This window comes from Ciconia boyciana, chromosome 4, assembly GCF_034638445.1.
Source record: "Ciconia boyciana chromosome 4, ASM3463844v1, whole genome shotgun sequence".
NCBI lineage: Eukaryota > Metazoa > Chordata > Aves > Ciconiiformes > Ciconiidae > Ciconia > Ciconia boyciana.
In genome coordinates, this window is record NC_132937.1 from 4712719 (window position 1) to 4723257 (window position 10539).

At 32.2% G+C, this 10539-nt stretch overlaps 1 protein-coding gene across 3 annotated transcripts in view; it reads left to right on the top strand.

Annotated features, from left to right (window-relative positions):
• LOC140650991 (transcription factor RFX3-like) overlaps window positions 1-10132 on the top strand; it is a 155662-nt gene extending 145530 nt beyond the window's left edge. For all 3 annotated transcript variants that reach the window (XM_072859947.1, XM_072859946.1, XM_072859948.1), the window contains 2 exons: window positions 2418-2460; window positions 3246-10132. In XM_072859947.1, coding sequence (XP_072716048.1) covers window positions 2418-2460; window positions 3246-3487 — 285 coding nt within the window. In that variant the 3' untranslated portion in view covers window positions 3488-10132. The remainder of the gene's footprint in view (window positions 1-2417; window positions 2461-3245) is intronic.
• Window positions 10133-10539: the final 407 nt, after the last annotated feature.

Genomic DNA, 10539 nt, shown 5'->3' on the forward strand with positions numbered 1-10539 from the left:
ATGTGAGAAGGAAGGAGTGGCAGAGAAAAACCGCTAAGTACTGACCACAAGCTCCCCTGCACCACCCATTGCCTCACTGAAGGGATTGAGTGTAACTTGCGACAATAACACAGGGGGAAAAGAGGTGCTTGGAGTGAAGTTGAGTCTGGGAAAGGGGGAAGAAAGATGTTTTCCTTAAGTGTTTGTTTTGTTCTTTTTAGCTTTTGCTTCCCACTACTTGAATCAGTAATTAAATATTTATTTTAATTGGCAATAAATTAAGTTAAATTCCCCAAGTTGAGTCTGTTTTGCCCGTGACAGTAATTGTTAAGTGATCTCCCTGTCTTTATCTTCATCCATGAGCTTTCTCACTCCAGTTCTTCCTATTTTCTTCCCCATCCCTCTGGATGGGGGGTGGGGAAGTAAGTGAATGGCTGGATGAGTGCTTGGCTGTTAACCAAGGCCAACAGACAACAACATGCATGAAATGAAAGTAGCACAGAAGTACTTGCAGGATTGGGACATGGCATATTTTCATGCCTATATTTCAATGTATTTTGTTTAAAATAAACAAAGCAAAAGTCTCAATTCAGAATCACTGTGTCTTATATGTGCCCATGGTATTTGCAAACTGAAGTTTACCTCAGATCTCTTTTTTTCAGTAGCTCACCTAACCATTAATTTTGTGTGAGTTGCTTAAGAATTCACATTATCTTAGGAGTTATCATCAAGGAATTACACTTGTAAAGTGCTAGAAATGGATAGATGTGGCCATATGATAGATGGTTCACTAGACTGAAGCTTAATGTTTTTATACTTGACAATCATTATATCATGTTTTATTTTACTGATAAGTTGTAAGTCACCTTGCATGATGCTATATCATTCTATATCATTCTATTCTATCATTCATCAATGCTATATCATTCTTCCCTCAGGATATATTAAATAGTATCATTAAATATTATAAAAATATGTACTTTTTCATAGAGATGGGGAGTCTTGGCTTAATCTGTAGTTTGCTTGATATGACATGTTTTAGAAAAAATAAATTACTGTTTCTGATTAGATATTTGATTAAACTCTGCCATTACATTTATAGCAAAGTATTGCAAAAGTGTAGTATTGCTACATTCTTGTTTTCTTGACAGACATGGTGTATGTTAAATGTAATGTTTTTGGTGTACTGTGGGACTTCCTATAATGTTTTGGTAAACTTAAGATGGATATGATCTTAGAGAGAAAATATGTAATCTAAAGCTTTTAGAGGTGAGAGGGGAACAGGGGAGATGTTGTAAATATTCATTAAATGCATGGCTTCTTGTGTTTCTCTGCATTTACTGACTGGTTGAAATAAAATGGGAAAGACCAAGACTAGGTTGACAAGCACTTGAAGCCAGTATAAACTGGCTTTGCAGCTGAGAAAAACACGCTGTCTCCTCCTCTCCCATCCCTTAGCTTTGGACATTGATGCTGGCACAAGTACTCAGGCAGTCCTGTGGTTAACTGGATCAGAGAATTCATCCTGTGCAAAATAACCCCATTAAAATTGTGGGTTTTTCCTTGGGTCAGTTCTGTCATGTGGTTCTTTGCATGGCCATGCGAACACTTAAGGTGAAAGGATGGGTATGGGGAGGTGAGGAGGGAGTATGTGTGAGGGAACCTGGAAGGATAGGGCTGCTGCTGCTTATGCTGGTTTAGTGTTCACCGAAGTTTTATCTTTCTGTATTTCTGAAAAGGACTGAATCAGGTATGGTTAGAAATATATTTATCTAAATATTGTACTCCTTTCATTTGAGATTCACTCATCAAATTATGTTCTGCTGCTTCTTATTTAAGAGAAGGGTAGATGACTCAGACAAGGAAAGGGAGGAAGGAAGGTTGCATTTTTTACTTGTGAACTTTTCACTTTGTTTTTCGTATAAGTAAACTAGTTAGCAGAATACACTGTAATAACCATAAACCCTATTTTCAGCAGTGCCATTTATTTACCTTACATATAGTTTTGCTACACTATAACTGCCTTTAGTGACACACCTTCTCAGGGGAACTTTTAAAAGAGCTTTTGGTTAAAATATTGCAGTTTAAAAATGGACACCAGTCATATTTTCTGGCATTCTACATCAGAAATATCTCACTCAAAGCAACAAAGGCCTTGATATAAGTCACTCTAAAAAAAGCAAAAACATATGCTTAAGTTTATATTCCATTGTTTTAATTGCTGAGGATTTTTTATTTTAATGTTAATTTCCTTAATATGAACACAAATATGATGGAATGGAAAATGAACTGGTATACTATGGATGTGACTGCAGTCACATGCATGCATTTTCATACTAGCCACAAGCCATTGGAGCATAGTACTGGCTTCATCATAGATAATCTAAGGTCATGTTTGTGTAGGACTGTGTCCACATTTTTTATTGTTTATTTTGCAGTTTGGTGATTTAAATGCTATATCCCCTGGAAATATGGATAAAGGTAAGCAGTCAAATCTCTCAAATGTATAATTTTATATAGAACTAATGTATGTATCTCTTGGAGCAAAACAAGTCCTTATTTTTTGAAAATACAGTAAAGAGGAATCTAAAGCTGTATCATAATTTAAATTATCTGTATTTATTATTATATGGGTACAATATGCTATACATGATATATAGTATATAATAATGACTAGAATACTCTAGGTTCTTAATAGGAAAATATTTTTTAAAATGTTTATTATTTACACAAGAAATTTTCAAAATTTCACCCAGAATTTAGCTGTATATCCTGGTGAGAGAGTTGAAGGGGATGGACAATTGGAAAAAGGAAGATATGATGAGCATGTACATATATCTACATTTGTAGTGAATGATGGGTTTGATAAGTGAAGATGGAGAAATTGGGTCCAAGCACTTGCCAAATAACTTGTTAATTGTTACTGAAGGATATAGTAAGAAATGAGTTTATGTCCTCTTTGTAGATAGAAGGCTTAATTTGTCCTCCATTCTTACGCTGGTTGTATGATTTGGAGCAAGTCAACCTCTCTTCAGTTCAGTTTCCTTATCAGTAAAATGAGATAACATTAGAGAGAGTTCATTACCCTATTTATCTGTAGTATTTATTGACTTTTCCCAATAAAATGTTGAGCTTTCAGCTTCTACTTTATCAGGTTGCTACACTTCCCTGTGTTTTCATATTTCATGTTATTTGCAAAATAAAGGCCCTTGTATTTAGATTTTTTCCCTTTGTGCTATTTTTTCTTGGTTGTTTTTTTTGTGCAGATGAGGGCAGCGAAGTTGAAAGCGAAATAGAAGAAGAGCTGGATGAAAATGGAGAGCCACAAGCCAAGAGGGAGAAAACAGAACTAAACCAGGCATTTCAGGTGGGCTGCATGCAGCAGCCAGTGCTTGAGAGTGGAGTAGAGCAGAGCCTCCTGAACCCACTTCATAATGAGCACATTGTTACAAATACTCAGACTATCAGACAATGCAGTGCTACTGGAAATACATATACTGCAGTCTAATATTGAAGTGCCCCCCCAACTACATTAGCCCTGTTGATGCTGGACTTAACGTGGGAGGGGGAGAGAATAGGTCTGAAAGTTGACTTATTAAATTTTAGCTGTGATGAACATTACCTTTTATTGGAGTTGTGAAATGAAATGGGTGTATGCATTTTGCCAGGTGTTTAAAAAAATTTGTAAGCAAAATCATTTTACATTGGTTACTCAATATTATGAGTTTTCCTAGTTTCAAGTGTCAAGGAAGATTTTTGCCAAGCTTTTAATGTTAATGCTTTTGTCCTCTTAAAATTAAAATAACTTATTTTTTTCATAGTTTAAAAATATTTTAATGTTAATTATTTGTCATAATGATTTCAGATACATAGGTTTTTAATTAGATGCACTTCTGTGAAATATTAAAAGAAATACTTTCTTTGACTTATACTGGAGGCATACTAATTTGACAGCAGATGCATCAAATTTGTTATAAAAGGTGCTTTTCATTGAACAGAACTAGAAGACACTATTTTGATGAAATTGTGAGCATTCAGGGGGTATTTATAATGTTGGAGGGTTGGGAAGATCTACTGTTTTCTTTCTGTAAGGAAGAAGTGTTTTCACTGCATTTACAAATGCAGAATGAGTGATAGAATTGTAACAATGTGGTAATGTGTACACTGTAGGCATACCTAATTATCTGATTACCATGTAAACAATACAAGCTTCCTTTAAAATCAACAGCTCCAGATTTTATTTGCATGCCAGTTCCTCTGGTTTTGGAGACTACTGATTCTATATTTGAGACCACTGCACAGATGCTTTTGGTTGTTGAGTGGTACTGCAGTTGATGATAGAAACTGAACCAGAAAATAAGTGAATTGATTTTTTTTAAGTGTACATGCTACTTATGCTGAACTGGACATACAGAAAAACATTCCTTTTGGATGACTTTCTTCTATTCCAGGTCTTTTCCTACTACTAGTTCAATCTGCTGCTTTCATAAATGATAATTTATAGAATGTAAGGAATGTAGCAACCTGCATCATTTTCTTTTCAAAATATATTTCCTGATTATTAAAGTGAATTCAAATTTTTACAAAAATTTAATAAGGTAGTGTAACTGGCACACCTCACTTGTACTTATTCCCAATTGCATTGAATTTGAATAGGTGGCTAGATGGACCGTTGCCATTTAAGAATGTACATCAGGGATCATTGTACCTCGGCTATTACATGGTGCCTTAAACAGAACTGAAGCTAAGATTCAGTATTTTTTGTTATTCTTAATAACTCTTTAAAATTTATTCAACAAGGTGTGCCTGTCACTTTCAAATTTCCTAAGTACTAAGGGCAGGTTACATAGTCTTCAAAGAAATAAAAGGGGGTTTTATTATTAAGTGATTTTAATATCCCTCTTAAAATTGATAATAAAAATATTTTTTCTTGTTTCTAGCTGAATTTCACTTTATTACAAATAAAATTTGCTTGGGAATTTGAAAAGCAAAACTAGCTTTAATACCAACTTCAAATGCTGTTAAAGTAAATGGACCCTAGTCATAAGCATGGTTATATATTTTTAAACACTTGTCAGATTTTAATTTTAAAAAGTCAGACTAAATAAATGAGCAGGTACATAATGCAGCACATATTTTCAATTTGTATATGTGGTAGGGTGTCAGACTGATGCTATGTTTTAATGATTACATCTTACAGTGATAGTTTATACAGTCCATATTAATTGACATTAAACATCTCTGATTTTTTCTGATTATTTTAAGCATTTTCATTATTTTTAAAGCAGACACATGGATTTGCTAAGCTAAAATAGTGAAAATAAATAAATAAAAGCAAAAAAGTGAAGGAGAGAATAAAAAAATCAATTTTATAGAAAGGACTGTGTAAAAAATTTAGGGAGTCTCTTGTTTTATCTAGTGTGACTGTGGATTGATTTTTTTTTTAAAGTCATATATACCAAATGGGTGAACAGCATGTGAAATGAACAGTGTATTTTTAGCAAAGAAATTTGTTGCTAGAAATGTTGGAGAAATTTTCATATGCTCCAAGAACAGTTACAGATCAACTAAGATGTCCTAACATTTTCTGGTGTACAAAATTATTTGTAAATTGCTTATCAGAATTTGGAGGCCAACCCATCCTGCTCCATTCTATGTAGGCACAATTCCTACTGATGTCAGTAGATGTTTTTTGTCTCGGCAAAAAGTGCAAATGAGGTTTATGTTCATTTATCTCTAAATTCACCTGTGCACTGAATCCTCATAGTTTTTGTTCTCCCAAATATCACTCCATCCTGTTTTTTTCCCTTAGAAATCAGCACCCTTCACCAAAAATCCTAAAAACTAACATATGATAAATATTTACTCCCTTTTATTTTGCATTATAAGATTTTAACAAGTAAAATAAAATGAAATATTCAGCATTTTTCATTTTTAACATAGGGTGTTCTATGCTGTACTGATGGTCTGTATTGCCTGGTTTCAAATTTTGTGTTGACAAACCTTAAATGTTTTCTGATCATTGTCCTTTATTGGTAGAATGTTGGATTTGTTGTTGCTGAGAGAAAAGTATGGTTGTAACACGTAAATCTAGATTGCTAAGAAGAGGTGGGACCTGAATATCTTTTGACTGATATTTTGAACAGTTGATCACTGTTCATGTAGTGCAAAAAGAAAACAAAATATATGCATACGAAGATAGAATGTATATCATGGATTCTAATAGCAGTTATCAAAACAAATTGGAACTATCCCTGATTCAGATAACTGAATGGAGTTTGTATTTCTATGCTTATCAACTGATTATTCTCTCAAATTTTTAAGTAATATTTTCCCCACTTTAACAAATATTTAAAAGAATTAAGTTGCTGTAAGCTGCTGTGTATACTTACAGGTTTGAGATTTTTGTGCTTTGCTTTTAAATTTACTGCAATTTTGATCAAACGTACACATATGAAAAAATTTACACACTTTTGATATTTGTTAATAGATGGGTATTGTTAATGATTTAAGAACAGAGATATGGATACCCCAGTCCAAATTATGTAGTGTGCAGCATGTGGCTGAATTGCCACTCTGAAGCCTGCTTAACTCTTTTAGAGCTCTAAAGAGCTGTAGCAAGCATCCACTGGCTAGACATTATAAGATAAGGGCTCATATGATTTGTGGATTTTATCCGATCTTGATGTGAAATTCAAAATAATTCTTTTAGAGACACTTCCCCTGTTAGCACAAATAACTTAGTGAACACCGTGGTGGAATGGGTATTGTTGAATTACTTTTTCAAAACACAGGGCCCAATTTTCACAAGTTTTATATTTATGAAAAGTTGTTGGTACATTTTCATATTTCTCATTGTAAATCAGTTTTTAAAAAATCCCTCTTTTCAGTTATCTATTTCTGTGTTTTATTATTGTACTGTAGCATGCTTTGTGCACCTTTTTTTTTAAAGGAACATTTAAAAAATTGGAGAATATTCTTTAAATTGTTTACTTACAAAATTATGATGTACAGCATTTCTGCGTTTAGTTCACAAATGTGTAAAATAACGTGCTGGTGTACTGTCACTGAGGAATGTATAGGTCTATAAAACAGTTTAATTTAAACTGAAGCATTTTTAAATGTCTGAAACACTGCTTCTGTTCAAAATATTTTCCATGGGAATATATTTGTGTTCCTCACCAAATGATATCAGCATTGTTTAGAAAAACATTTATATTAATTAGAGCTACATTGCAATCTAACTTAATTTATGGAGTGGTTTTACAAAATAAAATAATCTTTTATAGTCATGAAAAAAATTGGTGAAAAATTAACTTTTTTAATAATGTAAGTATTTTTGGTACTTCATGTGACAGTGATTTCAGAGTTTAAAACATTCATTTGAGAGATCAGTATAAATTTCTGAAAATTGCATCCTTGTCTCTGTAGAACAGGAAAACTATCATGCCTGTGGTTTAAAAACAGGTCAATGAATGATATTCTAGTATCTTTGCTACTTTGGTGATAAAAAGAAAAAAAAAACAGGAATAGAAGCATAAATACAAAGTGCTTAGTTTTAGCCTTAGAAATTTAATTTAATGTAATGCCTTGCATTAACCCTTTGAGCATTGTAAGGATACACTTTTTAGGTAATTTAATTAGACCACTGAAAATATTCTATACATTTAAGTAGCTGATTGTCTTGTAGAATTTTTTTTTTAATTTCTAAATTAAATACTTGCATACTAGATAGAAATGGTTTTGTTACAGAAGGCTCAATAGATTTAGGCTAAATTATTCACAGCCATCAACATGTGCTGTCTGGTGCAAAACACTACTTCTGCTACTTTGTTTTCATAATTGCATAAATATCTGGAGAAATCAAATATTTGACTCTACAGACATAAGTTGTTTACTTTAAGATGCCTTTACAAGATGGAAAAAAAATATATTTGTATTATTTTGAAAATCTCTTTAGGGTAATATTAAAATACTTTAATATTGTAAATGAAAATCTTTAAAAATAAAACCAAAACTGCTTAGTTAACAAGAGAATGAATTTTACAGAACCCTTGGTATGTTTGCAATCAAATTTTCTGCAGTCTATCATCTGATAAATAGACAAAAAGGACACTGTTGTATTCATATTACTTTTAACATTCAGTCACTGTGATGTGAACTAATGGAAAGACAGAGGTACTAGATTCAGCTTCCTCTACAGGGATGCAGTTTGGATGACTCTTATTAAATGTCAGAATTTAGAAAGAAAAAAACCCAAACACCTAGAAATTGCACCTGCCTTCTGCTGTGTTCAAAAAGTCCTTTGTTCTTACAAGCAGTACTCACCAGAACAAGGGAACAAGTTCAGAAGTGAGTAGAGATTTGTTGAAAATTATAGATAGAAATACTACCTTACTGAGCTTTTCTAATGGTTCCTTGCAGTAGCAATCAGCAACACTAGGTGCAGATGTATTTATTCAAATCTAGCTGAGTGAAAAAAAAAATCTCATTACATTGTTTAGTGGAATTACATCAACAGTATAGTGCAAGTAAGTTGTAAAGATTTTTAGTCAGTTAATGCAAATTCATGCATAATTAAAATGCAATACTCAAAGGGTTTTAATTTAACAATATTTTATTCATAATTTATTGTAAATGCTTCCCAGTTTGCATGCCTTGAACATTGCTGCTAGTGATTTTATATGCCAGCAGACCTGAGTTTAATTTACCCATTTTACTTAAGAAGTAGTAAAAGCCACTTACAAAGTGACTGCCTAGTTTTTGTTTGAGGAAAATATGCCTTAGTTTGATCACTTAAACTCTCTTGGTTTATTCTGATTTTTTTTCTTTTACAAAAAGAAACCCAGCAATTAAAACGTTGGGATTGGAAGCCCTGAGTAATTAAACATTTGGTAAAAATTGTTCTTGTAAATTGATCATTAAAGCTGAAATTCATTGTACAGAAGAAAGTCCATAACAAGACTGTGAGCATCAAAATGACCCTCACTTAAATCCAAATCAGGGAAATGCTCTTATGTTCTTAAGTGCTTCCTTGATTGTGGTGCAAATGTCTTGCAAGAATTTTCAGCACTGGGTGAACTTTACTCTAAAATAATAAATATTTCAAAAGAATTAAGACTGAGGAGGGACAACCTCACCTTGATTGGTGTTTACCAGGGACCTAATCCAGTATCTATTGACTCGCTGATATCAACAAGAGGGTTTTTTTCTTTTGGTTTGTTTTTTTTTACACAAAGAATACTAAAGGGTTCCCAAATACATTGTTAAAGTGATTGTTTTGTATTTAAACATTAAATATCATATTAAAGTAACCCAATAAAGCAATTTAAAATGTCAGAAAAATATAATTTTGTACCAAAGCAAGTTTATCATCTTCACTGGAAATTTGGATTTACAGTAATAACCAATGAGGCTATTGAATAAACTTTGAGTGCCTTTCAAACACTTCGGAAATTTTGCCTCAGGTGGTAAACTGTAATTAGGTTAATTCTAGAGCTTGCCAATCAATAATTCTGTCATCACTCAGGGCTTTCTTACCTTCTAGGAAACTTACTTGGTTCCATTTATTTTCTACTGTATTTTTTTTAAGTGCCATCATTTAAATTTCACTTAGTAAGTGGCAGATTACATTATTCAGTCCCACAGGCACAGAAATGTAATAACACTAGGAGAAATTGAACTTTTGTTTTCCTATTTACTGCATACATTATGTAAATTAAGAAAGCAACTTTTTTTGTAGACTGTACATGTGACATAATGTAATGTTGTTTTGCAGTTTTTGAATTAGTTGAACACACTTTTTAATTATTTAAGGAAAACATCTTTACAGAATAATTTGATAGGGTTTTTTGTATAATGTATTTGATTTTGTAAATATGTATTTCCTGATGTGATTTTTTTTTTGGTGAGAAATGCTAAATCTTTTAGTATCTCATGTCCTCTCAAAATTGGAAGGAGCTAAATAATAGTTTGTGAGCAATTTGTATTGTGTAATGTATAATAACTAGGAAACTTTTATAATTATAAAAATATATATTAACTTTTAGTGTGTTGTTTAAAAATAATGACTGGAACATACTAAAGACAGTAGGATTTTTCTGAATATTTCAGACATGAACTCAGGCTAGTTTTCTTGTGTTTTTCAAAACAAAATTGTGTATTGTCTTCTGAAATAAATAAATTTGTTTTCCTGTTACAAACATTTGACATTTGAATTGTTTTGGGGTTTATACAATTAAATATTTTAAATTGCAATACTATTTATTTTGAAAGAAAAATTATTTCAACTTCTGCCTTTTAAATAAGACAGTTAATATTTACATAGCAGTATTAGGAGTAAAAAACTAACACTGAGTTTCTCAGGCTGCAGAAGAGATTATTATTTGAGGTGTCAACTTGATTAAATAGCTGTTCATGCTTCCAATAACTGCAGAATATAATATATTAATTTAAATATCAAGAATAATTTTCCATTCTAAATTTAGCTAGCTAAAATGGGGTTGTTAGGAGCAAGAAGACTTTGGCATCTGGACTTCATTGCTGTTAATGTATGACCAC